Genomic DNA, 20,682 nt, shown 5'->3' on the forward strand with positions numbered 1-20,682 from the left:
GTTGCTCTGGCCTGGCCACCCTGATCTGCCCTGGATAAAACCCTCAAGGAAGAGCCAATCTTTTCAGCCAAAGTGGCTCCTCTGGAGAAGAGTGCATTTCCACCTTTCTCAGCTCATTTTAAAAACAGCCATCGTGATTGCCTCCCCTCATGTCACTCTGGCAAAGCCCAGGCTTTTCACCAGGGTTTCATTCCTAGCTTTGAAGGACATGAGACAGTTGCTAAAAAATATTTTTGGTAAATTTAAAGAAAAGCTTAAAAAAATGACTTCGGACTCGGATTAAGGAATGAAAATGTGCACAGGCCTGTTCTGTGGGGATCGTGTAAGCGAATTCGTTTATTGTAAAAACCACGAGGTGTCCGAGTGGTCTGACTTGAAGCCAGGAGGAAGGGAGAGCTTCTTGCCCGGCTTCTTTGTTTGAAAGACAACATCTTCCTCATTCATCTCCCCCAGATTTCCAGAGAAACGAGACTGGCCAAAGACTCCAGATGTTAATTTTCAGGTTGCCACGGTAACTCGTGACAATCCTGGAGACCCTCCAATCCACTCTGAGAAGGCAGTGCTCACGCACAGCCTGCGGGCCTGGTGGGGATGGTTATGGGCGACCTGCTCTCAAGGAGATCAGTCCCGGGTGGATACACAGCTGACCGGCAACAAGAGGCAAGTTACTTCCTGACACTCAGGGACGTGGGGGCCACTTTCTAGTCGGTGGTTAGGAAGGGCTCATGAACACAGCAAGAAGAATTGGGGCTGAGAGTGAATGGGAAGAGAGACTGGCCCTGCTGAGGGGTACCATCTGAACCTTCCAGTACATAGGCCTTGACCCAAAAGATGGCATGCCTGACAGAACACGTTTCTGTGAATCCAGAATCCAGATCAGAGTCCTGGGGAGTCCTTCAGAGGTCAACAGGGCAGCCACCTGCTACTGTACAAAATTGAGAGGTGGGTGTTGCAGGGAGTCAGTTCACATTCAGCCCAGTTTTCCTTGGGTTGGAAGAGCTATTCACCTTCAACTGCCCTAAACAAGCAACAACAACAACGCTTTAAGAAGATAAAACATTCAGAAGACTTGAGACAGAAGCCTGCCACCATTCTGGCCCCTGAGTGCTGCTGGCCACCGTTAGGACACTGCGGAAAATTTCCATTCCATGTAAAACGCAGGACCATGTGAACTAGTGGGCTCGTCCTCCAAGCAGGAGTCCAGCACTGGACAGGGTCCTCAGGGCAGGAGGCTTCGGAGAGGATGGCAGGAGGCTGTTTTAGGAGAGATGTGGGGTGGGCCTCTCCCCCAGCTGCCCTCCCCGGTCTCGAGCCTAGGAAGCCTCCCCCCACCCAGGGCCCTTGCCACTGACCCAACCCGGCTCTGCCATCACAGCAGTACCCACCAGTGAGCAGATTCCAAGTGTCACAGGTGGAGGAGTACGTGAGGGAGAGAGGCACCCGGAGAAAGTGGAGGCTGGCAGTCATCTGTCCCCGCTGAGGAAACCAGCCTGGCTCAGTGTCCGGATCGCACGGCACCTAAACGCGGCCAGCCACCACCGCATGCTGAGAAGGTTGCTAGCCCCCAACCTCAGGGGCGGGGATGCAGGGCAGTGCCCCTGGGCACCCTCCCCCTGGCTGCAGGGCAGGGAACCTGTGAGGACCTGCTGCCCAGGAGCAGCTCAGGGCAGAAGCACAAGTCACCATCTGCCTTCAGATGGCAGGACGGGAACCCGGGCTTCTGCCGCCTGCTCCCCATCCATCAGGCTGCGGGCAGGAATCCCCTCTGCGGGGGACCTAACGCTGGGGGCCTGGACAAGGTGTGCCGATGCAGGAGGTGGGGAAGGCCAGGGACCATTCCAGATGAACGGAAAGAGCAGCAGGGAGAGAGAGGCCAGCCCAAGAGTGGCGGGGCCGGGGGGAGGGGGCAATGAGTGCAGCCCGGCCTCCCATGCCCTGGGAGGACTCGGGCCACTCAGGGAATGCCCTTGCCCAGCAGGCGGGTGGACTGGGTGGAGACTTGCTGGCTGGATTGAGCTGTCCCAGCACCGCAGGGGCTCCATGGCACTCCTGTGTCCAATCGCTAGATGTCAGAGCACCCCAGACCCCGAGCTGGGACCACAGCCTCCCTGGAGCTGTCCCATGCAGGACCGCACCCTTCTGGCCAAGAGGAGGCCTGTGTCCTGTCCCACCCAGATGTGTTTGCACTGGTGAGCGCGAGCCTCCTTCCTGAGAGCATGGAAGTGACTGGAAATTCAGCCTCGGGGTGGCCAGATACCTGCCGCTCTTTCCAAGGCCCCCCTCCCCAGATGTCCCCCACCAAGACCTGCTCCATAACGATGCACACAGCGTTGGCTGGATCTAAGCTAACACAGATGCTTCCCGACTCCTGAGGTGCGGAGGTGTGAAAGCGTGCCTTCTCCACCAGCTACGCTTGGAATTATTTCCCTCCTTGCGGCGTGGCTCCAACGGACTGGCTTTACCCCGCCCGCACCAGGGACGCAGCTGTGTGTGCGAGTGGGCTCGTGGTCTGGACTGGACGGATGTCTGCTGCTTCACACGCCGGTAGAGTCAAAGATCTCGCTCCAGAAAAGTCGTGATTGTTCAAGACCACCGTGGGCACCGAGATTTCTTGTCACGCGCGTCAAGGAAGGAAGAATGGGTGGAATAAGTAGCACTGGCCCTGGACCTCAGGGTGAGAGAGAAGTGGGGATGAGCGCACAGAATTCCGATCTTAACAGAACATATTTAGCCTGCTGCCACGGGCACTACTACGCTTCCCTTAAAACTGTGATGGTCACGAGTGAAGAGGAAACCTGCCATCCACTCCTGTTGACCAAAAGCTCAGAAAGTCACCTTGATATGTATGACAAGACCACGTGTGAACCCGGCTCAGTGTTGACGTTCGGTCTCAGGACCCTCCTCATCAAGAAATCCCACCCAAAGGGGGAAATAAGGTGCGAAATGTGCATTGGCCACTCGACACACAGCAAGAACCGTGTGCAAGCCGCATCTACTGCTCAACTTGTGTCAGAGGTTTTTGTTACTTGAGAAAATGATGACTAAAAACATGGAAAGGAATGGAAATAGTAAGGAAAACTGATGCAGAATAAAAGACTCGTGTTTGCCCGTTCACTCACTCACAATGGCCAGCTGAGGGCCCAGGGCATCCCAAGCCGCGCTCACCACCAAGACCAAAGGTGTCTGTGCCCTTGAACTGATGCTCTGCTGGGGAAACAGAGATGGAGGATGAGCCCCTGGGCTCTGGGAAGGGCAGGGACTGGGTGGGCCTGCACAGCTCACACTGGGCCCTCCCTTCCCACGTGCCCAGAGACCACATCCTGGCGCAGGGTGGGGGCGCCCTGCACCCCAGTTAAATCACTAGTGTCACGGCCAGAGCCCAGCGCCGTCTCGCAGCGCCTCCCTCTCGGTGAGGCTGTGACTTGTGGGCTGGCTGTGACTCCTCCGGGTTAGCAGCGAGGTGATAAGCTTCGATGCCAGGCTCTGTAAGTGGCCCCTCTGGTAGCTCTGACGGTAGAACGCCCTCACCTGTGCGCATCAGCGCAGGGCAGAGGCCGACCATGCACCCAGCTAGGCGGCCGCGCTTCCTTTCTGGCTCAGGCCTCATTTTCAGACGGGTCAGGATGGCTCCAAGGACCTGCGAGGCTCTGGGGGGTGGTGGAGCTCCCCAAAGGCTGTCCCGCTAAAGACACCTCGCTCCAGCCACCTCCCGGCCACCCCACCCTCCCCGCATCCTGCGCCGGAGCCGCCGGCTGTCCCAGACAAGTCTGAATGAAGTTCCAGGTCTCTGCACATGAACCCAGTGTGGAAATGAAAACCCAAACCTTGACTCTGTGCTGCTCTTCTCCTTCCTCTTAGAAAATCATCTGACGAGTAGCACAAGCCATCCTGCAATGACTGGAAACGCTGCCAGTGTGGACCGGTCCACGCGCTCCTGTTTATCCCGCTGATAAATGGTCTGCTCCTGATGCTCAAAGTCATGCTGAAATTAGTTCATTTTAAAAGAATTTATTAAAAGGTATTGAAAATGCAGAGCCATGGAGTAAGTGAATGATTCTGACTGAGAGGCTTATCATGGATTTATTTCCTTCTCCCAGCAGGCCTCTGTGGCCACGTGAGGGCCGGGTCGTTCTGTCCAGCTCCCGGCTGGGTTCAAGGTATCCTACACGCCCTGCATCCAACCGAGAGATGAGACCAGGAACCCCGGGCTGAGCTGGAGTGACCAGGTTCTCATGCTTGTTTCTCCAGATGAGGATTCCTCCAGGGGCCTCTGCTTCACTGACTTTGCAGACCTGAACCCAGGAAGCAACTGCGATGACTGACTGACCTTATTTTCATAATATGTACAGTCTCCCAACTGTTGCTGCCCAGGAGGGCTCAGGTGTCAACAGCACTGGTGTCCATTCTGGGCACCTCCACACAAAACCTTCAGGCAGTGCCTTCTCCCACCCACACCGTGTACATCCCTCGTGGGGATACAAGTTGTCCCTACACTCTCTGCTCCTAGTTTCCATCTTCTTGGCCTTTTGGCTAAGATCGAGAGGCCTTTGTTTTTCACCTGGGTTGGGAAGATTCTCTGGAGAAGGGAATGGCAACCCACTCTACTATTCTTGCCTGGAGAATCCCATGGGTGGAGGAGCCTGGTGGGCTGCAGTCCACGGGGTCGCAAAGAGTCAGATATAACTGAGCGACTAACACATCAGGTATTAGAAAACGTTCTGGCTTTCTCCCAAGCTGTTGGCTGGCAGTGGGGCCCCTGGGGATGCACCCTTCAGGCACAGGGCTGGAGGGAGGCCTGGCTCTGCCTTCGGGCCTGCGAGCCCCCAGCCACCCACTTCCTCTGCGTTCACTCCCTCCTCCTGAGTCTCCACAATGTTTACTTCACAGGGCAACTTTTCACGGTGACAAACCGTCATCCCACGATTGAACTGAGCTCCGGTTATGGAAATTGCCAAGAGGCCCAGTAGAAGGAGAATGTGATGCGCCTCCTCTCCGAGGTCAGGCCCGCATCCCTGCTGCAGGCTCCTGGACGCACGGGGCTCTGGACCAGGGCGCAGGATACACAGGGAGCGCCTGCGCCAGGCCGAACGCCACCCTGCCCGGCCCTGCTCTGTCTCCAGTTACGAGCGGCGCCAGGTTTCCCGTCAGCCGCTGCCATGTCTCCAAATGGCTTTTCAGTGTCAGGCATATCAGGAAATTAACTCATCAGGCAGTGACAGCTGCTAATTTTTTCCCCTTACATGTCAGATGGATCGCCCGCTGAAGCTAATAATGAATCACCAATCCCTGATTAGAAGGTGCTTCCGAAACGTATAACTGCCATCTGAGCGAACTTTTTCCTTCATGTAAAATGATATCACCCTAGAGGAGCAGAAAAGGGATTGTATCCTTCAGCAAGATGGAGCAGGAGGAGGCTGCTCAAGTGCGAGGGGCGCTCTCTTCCACGGTGGGCTAACATTCAACAGGAAGAGGAGGGATGACTCCCCGCGCTTTCTGTGGTTTACTCCACGAAGGGCCTTTCTCCTTTCCTCATTCTCCTCCCGGAACCTGCTCTGGGTTAGGATTCTAAGCTGGTTCTTCAATTCTTTCCTGACGCCATTGTTTTATGTTCAGGATCACGATAGATGTGCTGTGACTGAGAGATGCAAACGCTCCCTGCTGTTAGGGAACTTCCCACAGGCCCAGCTCTACCAGGCAGCCGGGCCCTGCTGCACAGAGCGGGGCTGGGGCTGAGCTGCCGTCGGGTGTGACCAGGCCTGGACCTCTGTGCGCTCTGCACAGTGGCCTCTCAGGACCAGGTGGCTGAGCAAAGATTCACCGCGGCTCCTCCGGGTGTCTTCTAGCGCTCTGCACTCACATGTCTGGGTTGAATGGAATTTTCAGGGCTCCACTGACACCATCTTACTGATACCATCTTACAGTCACTTGGTTCTCAAAGCCAAGAAGCAAATGAATGCTCTCTGCATCTTTCAGGAGATGTGGGTCTGTCTGCTCCTGGGTTCCCTGCCAGTGGGGGGCTTGTTTTGGAGGACTCTCCCTCCCTCTGCTCCAGGCCGGAGGCGGCCCTGAAGGATGCCTGGCTGAGCCACACACCTCATTTAAATGACCTTACACGGCCAGAACTCCCTTTGTACGGAAAAGCTCTTGCGAGCTCTTCGTGAACACAGAGCCTTGCCCACCCTCCGTCCTGGTAGCCAGAAACCTCAGCCACTTCTGTATGCTGCCTTGGGCAGAGCAGTCCCAGCCTCTCCACCAAAGGTCCTGGCCGGGGTTTGATAAGAAGCTGTTCCTCCTGGGTCACGGTCTCCAAGTAACCATTTCTGTTGCTCTGCTTTTCACTTCTTTGGAGTTGTGTTGACTTCTCCAGCCCAACCTCCAGGAAGGCTCAGGCTCCTCGTGGGCACCTCATGGAAGATGGTGTTTCAGGGAATGCGCCCGCATGACGATGGGCCATGCCTCGTTACTCTGAGGCCCGCCCTTCTGTACGTTTTCTTCAACACCCTCACATTCCACCGGTTGTGTAATGAGAGAGGAGAGAGAGACCACATTAACCCAGCTCTACAGGTAATTACAGGACACAGGAGCCTAGTGAATCCTCTGCAAACCTTCTGAGCCTTGAAACACCTTCTGGGCAGTTTTTTTTTTTTTTAATGCAAAGGCCTGCTCTTTTCATTGCACATACAACACGAGTGGTGGTTTGACACTGCAGGCTACACTGGTTTTATGAAGGATTAAATGCCACCTGAGACATATTTATCCTAAATAAATCACAAACGGTAAACTGCAGCATGTCAGTGTCAACACTCAGGACTGCGGCAGAAAGGTTAGCCATACAGGACTAAGCGCGGTTAGGAATTAGCATCCAAGCCGCAGGCTGCGGGCTGCAGCTAACAGGAAGAATGATCAAGAAGATATTTTCCCACTGAAAATAACCCCCCACCTCCACTTTTTTTTTTTTTTTTTTTTTAACATGTACGAGAAGCTTGGCGAGGGGCATCACTTTGTAAAGGTCATCTTCCTCTCGACAAAACACACGGAAGTTGCTGCTGTCGCTGTTTGCTGAAGACAGTGTTGAAGAGGAGAGGAACTGCCCTGCCATTTTTAAGAATCGGGGGCAAGTCATACCCAGCTAATTATGAATTGCAGTGTCAAGCTTGAGATTTTCCTTTTTAAAAATTTTTTTTGGAGGGAGGAGCCTTCAGATGGGTGGGACCCAGGGCTCTGAGGACCAGGTCAGGGGAGACACAGAGGGTTCAGGCACCCAGCCAAGGCTGGCTTCCAAGCTGACCTCTCAGGGGGCATGGAAACAGGACTGTGATGGAAACCACAACAGTACCATGTTCTCTTCCTTTTCTCCCTTCTGTGCTTCACAATTTTAAGATGCTAACCACAATAGGTGGTGATTGCAGCCATGAAATTAAAAGATGCTTACTCCTTGGAAGGAAAGGTATGACCAACCTAGATAGCATATTAAAAAGCAGAGATATCACTTTGCCAAAAAAGGTCCATCTAGTCAAGGCTATGGGTTTTCCAGTAGTCATGTATGGATGTGGGAGTTGGACTGTGAAGAAGGCTGAGCGCCAAAGAATTGATGCTTTTGAACTGTGGTGTTGGAGAAGACTCTTGAGAGTCCCTTGGACTGCAAGGAGATCCAACCAGTCCACCCTCAAGGAGATCAGTCCTGTGTGTTCACTGGAAGGAATGATGCTAAAGCTGAAACTCCAGTACTTTGGCCACCTCATGTGAAGAGTTGACTCATTGGAAAAGACCCTGCTGCTGGGAGGGATTGGGGGCAGGAGGAGAAGGGGACGACAGAGGATGAGATTGCTGGATGGCATCACTGACTTGATGGACCTGAGTCTGAGTGAACTCCTGGAGTTGGTGATGGACAGGGAGGCCTGGCGTGCTGGGATTCATGGGGTCGCAAAGAGTCGGACACGACTGAGAGACTGAACTGAACTGAACTGAACCATGACAGACTAAGTTACTGTCGCCAGAATCTGCCTGGGTCATGGGCCAAACGTGGAGCACACAGCATCGGGGTGCAGAGATGGCCAGCAGAACCCAGCACAATCAGCATGGGTGGAGAGGGGAGTGGACGCTGGCCGGCGAGGAACAAGTACTCTTGGCGTTTCATGGCTGCCCGTCAGTTGGCTGCTGGAAAGAAAATGTCATCCTTCTCTTTTAGTGCTACCTGTTTATTTCAAAGAAAAAAGAAACAGAAAACAACCTTTCCGTTTGGGGGAGGGGAGGGTTTTACAATTTTGGAAGGGAAGCAATTGAATTAAGAAGCGGGTCACCTGGCTATTAACTCGCACCCCCAGTGGAAGGGACCCCACAGCAAGGCACACACAGTTCTGCGGGGGCCAGGGCATGGCTCTCTATCACTGATGTTTGATGTCAGCTCTTTCACAGGGATATAAATCACTGATAAATCCTGTGAAAATGATGTCAACATTAAGAAACATTTGTTATAAAAGCAAAATATTGATACAAACAGTATTTTTCAGAATGCACATTTCATATAGACTTTATTGTATGAAACTAAGTCAAAATTAGAAGCATTGGGTTTTCTTAACTAAGGTTTAATAAATGTCAAGGCTTTTCTTAACCACAGGCTTAAGGAGGAATCTTTTAAGCTGAAGCAACCCGGGCAAGGACCACACCTACAACGTCTGGAGGAGGAAGGCGGTACACAAAATGAACAGGCTGCCTTTGGTCTGGGGACGCTGTGATCCTAACATTTCCAGGAAAATGAACAGGAGCAGGCTGCTTCGACGTGGTAACACATGTAGCCGCAATTTTTAACCAAACATGTAATAAATTGTTACAATGGGGACATGCTGGACTGCAAGGGCAGCCGTGTCTGAAGCCACTGTTCCATGGCTAGGGCACGGTCCTCTCTCAACTGAAACGGGAAGACACTGTGGGAACAAAACAGAAAACAACTTAACTTCTGGGCACAATAGGTAGAACAGGGAGAAGAGCAACAACAGAAGAACCAACCGGAAACCAGACTCGCCTCGGGCAGCCCCGCCCGCTGCAGGCTGCGCTCCTGCCTGCGCGTCCCCGGCGCCCCGTGCACGCGGCCGACGCAGGGCCATCCGTGGCCCCTCAGACGCGCGCTTCGCTGGCGGGTGCAGGGCACACAGCCTCGCGTGCTGGTCTCTCAGCCCAGCGCTGGGCGGCTGGGCCCCGGCCTCAGGCTTCGTGGACTTCGCTGCTGTCTCTTTGGCTCTGGATGACAGCGGCGGCTGGGGAGCCCTCCTGGGTGTAGATGACCATGCTCGTCAGCTGTTCGGCTCCACTGGGGACCACGGCCCCCGCCTGCAGGAGCTCCTGGGAGCCGGCTGCCTCAATGACGGTGTGCGAGAACACGGCTGGCTCGTCCTGCACGCCAGGCGGCAGCTCGGTCACGATGTAGTGTGTGGCGCCCTCGGGAAAGCCACCGCCGGACTCCTGGACCATGGCCTGCACCAGCTCCTCGGTGACGATGATCTGCGAGATCTCGCCGTCCGCCTCGGCCAGGTCCATGTGCGGCCCGCGCGCCTCGGCCTCCTGCATGATGATCTGGGAGCCCTCGCGGGCCAGCATGTGCACCGTGCCCTCTTCGTTGACGATGACCTGCGTGACGCCGTCCTTCATCAGCTGGCCGGCCGCGGCCGAGTCGCACACGGCGAACTGCAGCATGCCCTGCACCACCTTCTTGAAGGCCACCTGCGTGCGCTCCTGCGATGCGATTACGGCGGCCGGCCGCACCAGCTGGGTCAGCACCTCCACCGGCTCCGCGGCGGCCGCGCCTTCCGGCCCGTCGTGAAACACATGGATCTCCGGGGCAGCGGGAGCGGCTGCCTCCTGCCCGGGCAGCTGCACCAGCACGTCCCTGGCCCCGGCCCTGCCCTTCTCCTCTGCCGCCGCCGGGCCCTCCGCCCCTCCCAGCTCGGTGACCGCGCACAGCAGGGCGTCCAAGGCCGAGGCCGCGTCGGGCGGGGTGACGCCGGCCTCATCCAGGTCTAGAATCTCCTGCTTGGTCACCTGCTGAATGACGGCCCCACTGGGGCTGAGGGGCTCGTCCACGCCATGCCCTTCCATTGAGCCGCCCACGACCACCACCTGCGTGGCTCCGTCGGCCAACGGCTCCGGCAGGCCCAGGCTGGGAGCCCCGCCGCCCCCATGCGCCCCGCTTTGCCCCGCGGCGATGACCTGGCCGTCCTCGGTGATGTGCACCACGCGGGCCACCTGGCCGGCCAGGGCCAGCGTCTGCAGCGTGGCCGCAGCCGTCTCCTCCACGGAGGTGTCCAGGGCGAACTCGCCCTCGTAGCCCTGGATGATGATGACCTGCTGGACTGGCTCCGGCGGAGCCACTGGCCTCCTGCTGCTCCGAAGCGGCCTGTCCTTTACCGGAGACTCCTCTGCCAGCGCCGCCGCTGTGAAGGGGCTGTCTGTCTCCACGAAGGTGGCTCCCTGGCCCTTCAGGCGGCATTCATAGGACTTGGACACAATGCCTAGGGGAGAGAGGGGCCAGTTAGAGCCTAGAAAAGTGACTTTTAGGATTAGAAGTAAGACAGTTCTTATGAAGCTGGAAAACCTCAGCAGAAGCATCCCCATGACCCATGACTCAGATCCCCCAGCTGCCTGCCTCGGGGGTGCTCCCAGCAACACAGAGCAGGGCTGTGCTGTGAGGGGAAGATGCCCGCACCGCTGGCTGACTGTCCAGATACAATCTCAAGAGCCATGCTCCCTTTCCAGTTCCTGCGAAAAGAATACAAGGCATCTCCTTAGTCATGGTCATTTCTAATAAGATGTCCAGTAGCTGGTGTTAAGAGCATTTTCCTTTTAACTCAAAGGAAAATCTTCTTTCCATGTTCCAACATTAGCTTACAGTGTATCTGTTTATTGGACAAGAAGAATGAAAGCTTTGCATATTGAATTTATAAACTTGCCCTTGATAAACACCAGCTGTGAGAGTTTAAGGCCCCGAGCGTGTGAGCCCCTGCGGTGTATCAGGTGCTGAGCCTGGGAGCAGGGCGGCCAGCCTGCCGGGAGCGGTCCATGGCGGCTGGGCACCCAGCACGGACTCAGAATCTCCGCTGTCTGGAGCTCGGGGGCGGCACACAGGCCGGAAACTGCGTGCACAGCCTCCAGGGCAACCGGAGCAGGTCCCACCGTGTTGCTGTGACATCTGGCCAAGCACCTGGGACGCAGCCACCCTTCAAACCATGGAGAGGACCACCACACTCAGGCTCTGGGGAAGGACACTCAGCAAGAGTTGGAGAGAGACAGCCGCACAGCCTGCCCGAAGGGACAGGAACACCCAAGCTCTCCCCCGGGTCTGAGTGGGAAGAGCCTGGAGACAGCACCCAGGGCAGCACAGGTGGGGTCTGGGGGTAGCCGGGCCGGCTCTCGGGGATCACAGGCTCGGCTGGGACCAGGCTGTCGGGGTCCCCTCTGTAGAAGGCACTAAGGCACGTGGGCCACAGTCTGTGCAGAGAAGATACCTGTTGAGTGTTTTTAATCAGGAAAGTTAAGCGAGTGCATCTGTTTGAGAACTGTGATGGGGGCCCAGCATTTATTGCTGTAAATACTGGCCCTGCCTTCCCCGTGGTGAGCACCCTGCGATCGTTTCACGAGGAGATCAGCCCAAGGAACCAGGGCGCGTGCCAGAAGCAGGGGTCTGGACAGCGCAGGGTGGTCGGGGCCGGGGAGAGGGTGCCTGCGGGCGGCGGGGCTTGGTGTACCTGGCGGCCCCCGCGGACGGCGCCTGTCCCTGCAGTGTGGACACCCACCGCCTGCCCAGGGAAGGCAGGGCAGCCCTGAGCTGCCGCTGGGCTGAGAGCGTCAGGCCCACCTTTCAGGCCTCCCTCCCGTTACAGAAAGGGGGCTCTGGCCGCAGAAGCGAGGAAGATATCGGCAGGCGCATGGACACTGGTCCCCCCAGGCCATCTGCGACACAGGCGAGGCTTGTTTAATAACTCGACAGGGAAAGCTGAGCGAAACCTATAGTCATTTTCATAAAAAAGAGACTGTTTAAACAGAGCTCCCATTTTCTCCTTCAAGTCCCTAATTCTGTTAGTTTCTCATTGTCGCCTCCTTCCCTCTTAAGTGAGTGTGTGCTATGTTGCTTCAGTCTTTGCGACTCCATAGGCCCCCAGGCGCCTCTGTCCATGGGCTTCTCTGGGCAAGCAGAGGGAGTGGGTTGGCATTTCCTCCTCCAGGGGATCTTTCCAACCCAGGGATCGAACCCAAGACTCTCCTGTCTCCTGAACTGGCAGGTGGGTTCTTTATCACTAGTGCCTCCTGGGAAGCCCTCTAAGTGAAAGAATGAGCTCTGAACGATCTCAAGTATTTTCTTATCTCAATGGCGAACACATTTAAAACATTTCAAGTCACTCTCCCTAAATGTAGGTCCTTTTTAAAAGAAGCACACTTCATTCTTACCAAAGGAGAAAAAGGGATTAAGAATTGTTGATTATTGTTGCTAACATCCCTTAAAAATAGGACAACTATTTTGCATACCGCATTGGTGCCATTTTGTGAGAAAGCGTTTCTTTCAATACAGAATCCACTTTAAGCAAAGACCCCGGGGCAAGGGCTGCCTTTCAGCAGGAACAGCAAGTCAGGCCAGATCCACAGAAGATGTTTAATTATATTCTCCACGAGGACACCTGGACTCATAGGCAGACTGCAGGCCATGGCCCCAGACTGGGAACCACGTATGAAGTTTTCAAAATGCAACCTCCCGGCATTCAGTGTGCTGCTGGGAAGGGTCACTGGTCAGGATTTTCAGGAAGTCGGCCACTGCATCCCTCTAACTCCTGAAGCCAGAGGGAGCCTCTCCATGGCCGGGGTCAGGATCAGAGGGGGCTCCTGTGCCCTATGCTTTAACCTCATCACATAGGCATTTTCTGAATGTCAATCCTCCTAAACTCACTCCTCAGAGGGCAGGAATGGGCTCAGGGCAGGAGCAGAAGGCCTGCCCGATGGGTGGGTGCTCCACAGGTTCCATGTCCACCCCTCCACGTAGGCCTGAGTCTCAGCTGGTGGGGGTCACCATCTCTACCCAGTTTTCTCCCAGCTAGGACCCTCCCCCCTGCTTATTTAACTCATATGCAGAGTACATCACCTGCAATGCCAGGCTGGATGAAGCACAAGCTGTAATCAAGATTGCTGGGAGAAATTAATAACCTCAGATATGCAGATGATACCACCCTTGTGGCAGAAAGCGAAGAGGAACTAAAGAGTCTCTTGATGGAAGTGAAAGAGGAGAGTGAAAAAGCTGGCTTAAAACGCAACATTCAAAAAACGAAGACCATGGCATCCAGTCCCATCACTTTATGGCAAATAGATGGGGAAACGGAGCAGTGACAGACTTTATTTTCTTGGGCTCCAAAATCACTGCAGATGGTGACTGCAGCCATGAAAATAAAAGACGCTTGCTCCTTGGAAGAAAAGCTATGACCAGCCTAGACAGCATATTAAAAAGCAAAGTCATTACTTTGCCAGAAAAGACCCATCTAGTAAAAGCTATGGTTTTTCCAGTAGTCATGTATGGATTTGAGAGTTGGACCATAAAGAAAGCTGAACACCAGTGAACACCAAAGAATTGATGCTTTTGAACTGTGGTGTTGGAGAAGACTTGAGAGTCCCTTGGACTGCAAGGAGGTCAGGCCAGTCAATCATAAAGGAAATCAGTCCTAACTATTCACTGGAAGGACTGATGCTGAAGCTCCAATATTTTGGCCACCTAATGTGAAGAACTGACTCACTGGAAAAGGCCCTGATGCTGGGAAAGATTGAAGGCAGGAGGAGAAGGAGATGACAGAGGATGAGATGATTGGATGGCATCACCAACTCAATGGACATGGGTTTGAGCAAGCTCTGGGAGTTGGTGATGGACAGGGAGGCCTGGAGTGCTGCAGTCACATGACTGAGTGACTGAACTGAACTGCGGACCCCCTGATCTTTTGTCTCCTGTCCTTGCCAAGCTCTTCCTGTGCTACCCTTGACCCATCTCCTTCCCTGTACTTTTCTACTTCGAATGGAACATTCCACATGTCTTCATCACACTCAGAACCAGATCCAGTTGGCTTCTGCCCATTCTTTAATTCCAAGGTCATTTTGTTTATAATTGGGGGGAGAAAAAAAGAAATATGGATACAAAACATAAAGAAAGCAGCCTTCCAATCACCCTCCCCCATCCCTAACTGATTGAGAAGAGGACCTACTGCCCTGATGGGACTTCCCTGGTGGCTCAGTGGTAAAGAATCTGCCTGCAGTGCAGGAGACCTGGGTTCAATCCTGGGTTGAGAAGATGCCTTGGAGAAGGGAATGGCAACCCACTCCAGTATTCTTGCCTGGGAAATCCCATGGACAGAGGAGCCTGGCGGGCTACAGTCCATGGGGTCACAAAGAGTCGGACACGACTCAATGACTGAATCGTGCCCTGACATTAACAAAGGAGGAGCTGCTGTAGCTGGAAGACACGAGTACCCCATCCTCGATGCTCCCTGAGGGAGATGCTACCTGCTTGCGTCCAGGCAGGTCCTTTAGTCTGCAGCGGGATTGAAGTTACAGAATTATCCTTTGAATCCTGGGGAGCACTTATAATGATGCTACTCAGAACTGCTTACTGAATTTATTTGAATCTGGAGGTGGGTTAAGCCACTTCCAGACCATTAAAGTAAACTACGTGGGTAAATACTGCTGTCACCACGAGTGTGACAGAGCTCGTCAACACCAGCACCTTCACCTCAGCTCCACGCAAGCTGGCGACTCTATCACAGTTCATAAATGCGGCCGCAGGTCCAGCTTTGATTCAGCAATTTAATAACTTCGAGTGCTGTCAGTACTGCTTTGAAAAATAGCACCTATAAAATGTAACAGCCTCAATCAGATTGGAAAAGATTCACCCAAGGAAAATTCTTCCATTTCGTCCATAATGGATTAATGTTGAGCTGTGTAGAAGTTCAAGTGTCATTTAAACTAATGTGAATCTCTACTGTAACTTTACATTCTAACCCGGCTATGAACAAGAATTTACTGGGCACATCAACTTCAATTTTTGAGATCTTTCGAGTAAATACGAACTGTAAAGCTCACCAATGCAAATGGCCCAATGGACACAGTATCTGGAACACAGCAAGTTTGTGCCAATTTTACCCACAACTGCTTAGTCACGTTACTGCTTCAAAACTGCACACATATCTTTAACAAAGCATGGATACTCCACATAATATTTGTATTTCACTTGGCATTTATCAAAGACAGCATCCAGTTTCAGTATGCTGGTTGTAGCTAATCAGTAGGGTCTAAACCAGCTCTTTCTGGATCTGCTTCCAATAGGACAGTAAGAAGATTTACATAGAAGGTGCAGATGCAGGTGAGATGGGCCTGTTTATGAGATTCCCAACTCACTGCCCGTTTCCTTTCATAAGGACCAGAAGGATTTTACTGTCTTCTCATAGCTAAATGCATTGAAAGTTTACAACTCAGTTGAAATAAAAAGAATTTTCTTTGGGGGGTTTGTGTGTGTGTGGGGGGGGGGTGCTGAGGCGTCGTTTTCAGGGAACTGCTCTTTAATGAGCTCCCTTCTGCAGATCACTGTTGAGCGCACTCCCTCCCGCCTTGTCCCCTTGGAAGGGAACGTCTCCAGCGAGGAGACCATGAGCCCTGCCAGGCAGGAGCGGGGTAGGGGGGTCAAGCTGGAGACTCACCCCCGCCCCCGCTACCGTGTGTGTGCGGCTCTGCTCTGCCGTCGGCCTAAGCCACAGCTAGGGTTTAGTACTTGGCTGCTTCCTTTCTGTGTACGTGTTAGTTTTTCGTTACTGTCATCATTTTTTCTCATAGAATAAATACCTTATGCTTTTGTTAAGCTTACATTTAATTAAAATGTACAGAATTTGTGCAGTAAACTCGAATGAAACAAATAAAACAAGGCCCCCTCTCTTGAAGGCATACGTTGTGAATGAAAAATGTCATTACAGACTAAAAAATTTTGCCGTAAACAGGGCCTACAGAGAGAAGTTTCCCCTGTAATGACATCCATAAAATACACAAATGGCACTTTTAGTACCATCCTGAATATGGCATTTTCTGTGCTCTACACACAATCTAAATGGTTTGATCATAGAGCATAATACTCCATTGGGTTTATAGAACAATCAATGTTCCATAAAATGATGTATTTATCCAATAGTAGGCTCAGCAGTTACTGGCGTATGACATCGCAGGACAGAGGCTGGGCTCCTCACGGCTCACGCGCGGGCTGTAAAACTTGTCTCACCCACTCCAACAACTTCATCTCATCTGCGTCAAGTAATTTGTTGAAGACTCAGCTTGGCTTAAAAAAAAAAACTTGTAATAAAAATTCATGGAATTTTCAGGAGAATGAAAGCCGATGACAATAGAAAGGTCACATTGTGTCTCCAATAAAGGGGTCAGAGGTCACCAGCAGTTCTAAAACCGAAAGTAGATTTCATGCATCGTGTAGCAGATAAAGATGGCATTAAAAAGACTTGTGCGGCTGAAGTGTCGGCCGCGTCAGGGAAGCCTGAGCTAATACCCGACGTGAGCTACTGTGCCGCCACCAGCCAGCATCTATTTTAAATTTCCAAGCTGCTCCTGCGATGGTGTTACACAGCGCCAGGCTATGTCTCGGGCAGTGTGCGTGTTACCTGTTATATTTGGGAGGGCACTAAGCTTGAAAGCGCTAGGCTGCCTCACTGTCACAATCAGAGCATCTCAACTATGATGCAATAAAAAAAGTGATGCCTGTCATAGAAAAATCTGAGGCACATATGACACTGTGATTCTTAAGCCACGTATGGTTTTCCTCAACTTCAGTTTTAAGATGTGATTTTAACAAGAATGTTAAGAAATCATACTTAATGTCTATTAAAATGAAACAATATTAACAGATTATGCTAATAAATTAGAGCCATATTTTAATGTCACAAAAGCTTGTAACTTTCTCAAGTGAAAGCTGGAAAAATGACAAATTAAAATTCAATGAAATATAACCTTTTAGAAATTTCAAACCAGGGAATAAATTATTCGTATAATGGCAGTCACCAATAGTATAGCCAATCACATCGGTATCAGTAACTGCTCTGTAATGGAGTCATTTTCTGGACAGTAATAGTGGTATGCTGGTGATCCTGCATGAAGGCCCCAGCAGCGCCCCCTGCAGCCCGGCTTGAAGAAGTCTAAGAGGCACAGTCAGGGAGCGGGGCCCTGTCCCCTCCACACAGAAAGCTCCGCAGCCTCGCCTCCCTGCAGGCAACCCCAACCCGATCCTGCAGGCAGGCGATCACAAAATGGGGTGGCCCATAATTGCAGCAGGCTATGTACCAAAATGACAATATGGCAATTTCACCTCTTTTGGAGAGAGAAGAAAGGACAGTCGGTACCTTACGTCTCATTATTTTCAAGGGTTAAAAATGCATTTTGGTCAACGTTAATAAAATTCACACACAGATTAGGAATACTGAGGTTATTGGAGACACAAAATTGAAATTATCTTCAGATGCTGGCATGCTCGTTAGTGTGACCGCCGTACCGGTGGGATGTATTTCAGAGCTCAGGCTTGTGTTGGTCATTCTGAAACCAGCGTGCCCTGCCCTAAGGATGTGTTAAATACACCGCAACACAATAAATAAGAGGCACCCTGGTAAGTACCTGCTTTATGCCCACAAATAAACACAAAGGTCTGTGTCACAGAGTTACAGTCAAGGTCACTGCTCTGTCCTCAAGTTCACAAAGGCCGTCGTTCGATAAGAAGAGAAGAGAAAAGTTATTATTCTGTAAAAAACTAACTGTAGTCCACATCTTTTCTGAGAGACGCTTTGACCTAAGTTCAAACACAATTTTATAAGCTACCTGTTTAACTGAAGGGAATATGTACAATAAGGCAGGGCCCAGATTTAAGAAACAAAAGCCTGAGTCCTCTTCCCCTCAGTTATCACTAGTACGACACTTAGGCCTAGTAGTGGTCAAAGATAATCATATAAGACCCGTGAAAGAAATTCTAAGATGCTCAGGAAAAACCATGAATAAATTTTATTGCCAGTTGGAAATACAGGAACAGACAGGCTTCTAACTTCGCGTCTCCACGGGCCTCGGTATTTCCATGGGCATTGAAGAGTGACAAAGGATAAAAGACAATACTTTACCTTTAAAGTCACAAACCCTAAGAGATGCTGTATCGTGTCAGACCCTTAGGTACAGACGATCACTGGCTGCTTGGAGATCTAATGGGGGTCATGCAGGCAAACCTCCCTCAGGAAGACGGGTTGCTTCAGAGCTGGACGCGGCAGGCGGGCATGGTAACTGCTTCCCTGCTGCTGAGGCCGCGGGGGTGTGGATCCCTCAGGACAGGACCCCAGAACTTTGGAGGTCTGGCCCATGGGGCAGAAGTGTATCATCATGATTCACAAGGGGGATGAAATGGGACTAAAGTCAGAAGGTGAAGTGCTCTGATCTCGGCCTTTACCTGCCAAGAGCACTCCTAACGCCAATTGGGCTTCCTGGCAGAAAGTGCTCAGACGTCTCGAACAAGCTGGGAGGGAGGGGGCTGCCCAGGGTTGTGCCCTTGGCATCCCACATGCGTTCTGGGGGTCGGGGCAGGCCTGGCTGCTGCGGGGAGCCTGCCTGGGACACACATGTGGTTCCTCGGGAGCCCTGGCATCCAGCCCTCCACCCCGATCCTCTGACCTCACTCACGTGTGCTCGTGGTCCACTGATGAAAGATAAGCCACGTGCCACACCCTTGCACTTGGAGCTCAGGCCTTGAACAAGTGGGGGGATTTTAGGCTGGCGGCACTTCTGAAGGCCTTCGAAGACTCCAGAGGAACAGCAGCCCTATCTGCTTACTGCAAGGCCGTCTCTGTTTGACTTAAAGACATCAACTCAGACTAGCACTGCCATTCTTTCTGGAGTCACGGCCTCAGAAAATTAGGAAGCCCAGCGCCCTTTTCCTGAGCGTTCTGTAAAACTCCCCGTAGAGATAACACACTATTAGGAGACAAGGCCTCCTTTTCAGAAGCTGTAACCATTACACGCGCTTAGAAGGTAAAATCACGCAAAGAAGAAGTCCAGTCAATGGCGTTGGTGGACCTCCTTTAACATGGCTGAGCTCACAGGCCAACGGCAGATAAAACTGGCCTCCTGTGTGTTTCTGGCAAACCAACCCAATGAAAAGATCACGTTCATTTTTGTAGGCATGCTCCAACTGCCTGTTTCAAAGTACCTTCCTGTCTCTCCCGAGGAGATGAGAGGAAGTGGACGACTGTCTCCACTGCAGACACTTGTGTATGAAGGTGAAAGGCAAGCTACTCCTCAGCCACAGCACAGAGGCGCCATTAAAGCCGAATTTACAGCAGGCAGAACCTGCAGCTGGGCAAGGCTCACTGTTGGTATTTTAATTATCAGCCAGGCTTTTGGAGGCCTAACATCTGCTCACAGGCGAGCAGTGGCAGCTGCTGGTGTAGACTTTAAACAAGTGAGTTTCTTCTCCATGTGGTCAATCAATCATCCGTTCTGGGTACATGGCTGCTACTTTTCGTGTGTGTGAGGGCCCTGAGCAACCACTGAGTGGGTACTGGGTGGAGCCCACCTGCTCCCGAGGGTGGGTCTGAGGACCGCAGACACCCTGAGTCTGGGGACCAAGAAACGGGGACACAGTGCCCGGCTGTGGGCGGCCGGCACCGGGGCAAGTTCACAATGAGGACCCAGCCACCCAGCTCAGGCACAGGCAAAGCAGGCTCCGACTCGAGGCTGCGAACATACGAGTGAGCAGGGGCCATAGATCTGCCCTTTCTGGGGTCCACCAGACTGATTTCGGGGGGTGACGGATGCTGTCCTGCTCTGAGGCCGGCCCAGCATGCAGCCTTCTCTGCAGTGAGCACAGGACAGAGGTGGGGTCAGGGTGGGGAGACTGCTGGTCAGTGCGGAAGATGACAATGTATTTTCTTCTGGACCAGTGAATTCTACCATCTTTATTTTGAATGTCTTCCTAAATACCCAAGTTAAACTCCTCTGTTAAAACTGCAGGGTATCCACATGCCTGGGATAATCAAGGCTAAATACTCATTTGAAAGTATCAAAGTCCAAACTTGGAGGCCTGAACCCTTGCTTTCAAATGAATGGAATGAATGAAAATAAACTTACAAACTGCAACACTGGAACACCAGCAGCTGAACGCTCAGTAGCTCTGGGTGCCAGCATTGTATGAGACTCGATCACTGAAACGCAAGCCAAGAGGAAGCGCTGTGTTGGGGACTCTGCAAATCCACCTCAAGCAGACCTTCACAATGATCTGGAATCTGGATCCAGATTCTTATGTAGCACATAAACATGTCTCTAGATACTTTAAAAGCCAATTAAAAAGGGAACCTATTACACCCATATACATGCAATATCATATCCCAAAGGGAAAGAAAACATATCAATTTAATTCTTCAAGAATAATGACTGTGCACAAGCAAGATATGTTATTTGCAAATAAGTGCTTGCAAATAGCAGGCTCTCTTATCTTGTCATTTCAAAACAAAGCAAACATTTTAAATGTAATTATAAAAATGTATGAAAATACCCCCGTTGACTTTTTTAGAGGCAGAAAATGTCAAGGATTCCCGCATCAGCTCATGAGTGCAGCTCTCAATTTAGAAGTCAAGCTGAGAACTG

The 20,682-nt window shown here is 52.1% G+C and overlaps 1 protein-coding gene across 2 annotated transcripts in view; it reads right to left on the reverse strand.

Annotated features, from left to right (window-relative positions):
• Nucleotides 1–8,177: 8,177 nt before the first annotated feature.
• ZNF407 (zinc finger protein 407) overlaps nt 8,178–20,682 on the reverse strand; it is a 385,838-nt gene continuing 373,333 nt past the window's right edge. For both annotated transcript variants that reach the window (XM_069568807.1, XM_069568808.1), the window contains one exon: nt 8,178–10,505. In XM_069568807.1, coding sequence (XP_069424908.1) covers nt 9,202–10,505 — 1,304 coding nt within the window. In that variant the 3' untranslated portion in view covers nt 8,178–9,201. The remainder of the gene's footprint in view (nt 10,506–20,682) is intronic.

Source organism: Ovis canadensis, chromosome 23 (genome assembly GCF_042477335.2).
Source record: "Ovis canadensis isolate MfBH-ARS-UI-01 breed Bighorn chromosome 23, ARS-UI_OviCan_v2, whole genome shotgun sequence".
Lineage (NCBI taxonomy): Eukaryota > Metazoa > Chordata > Mammalia > Artiodactyla > Bovidae > Ovis > Ovis canadensis.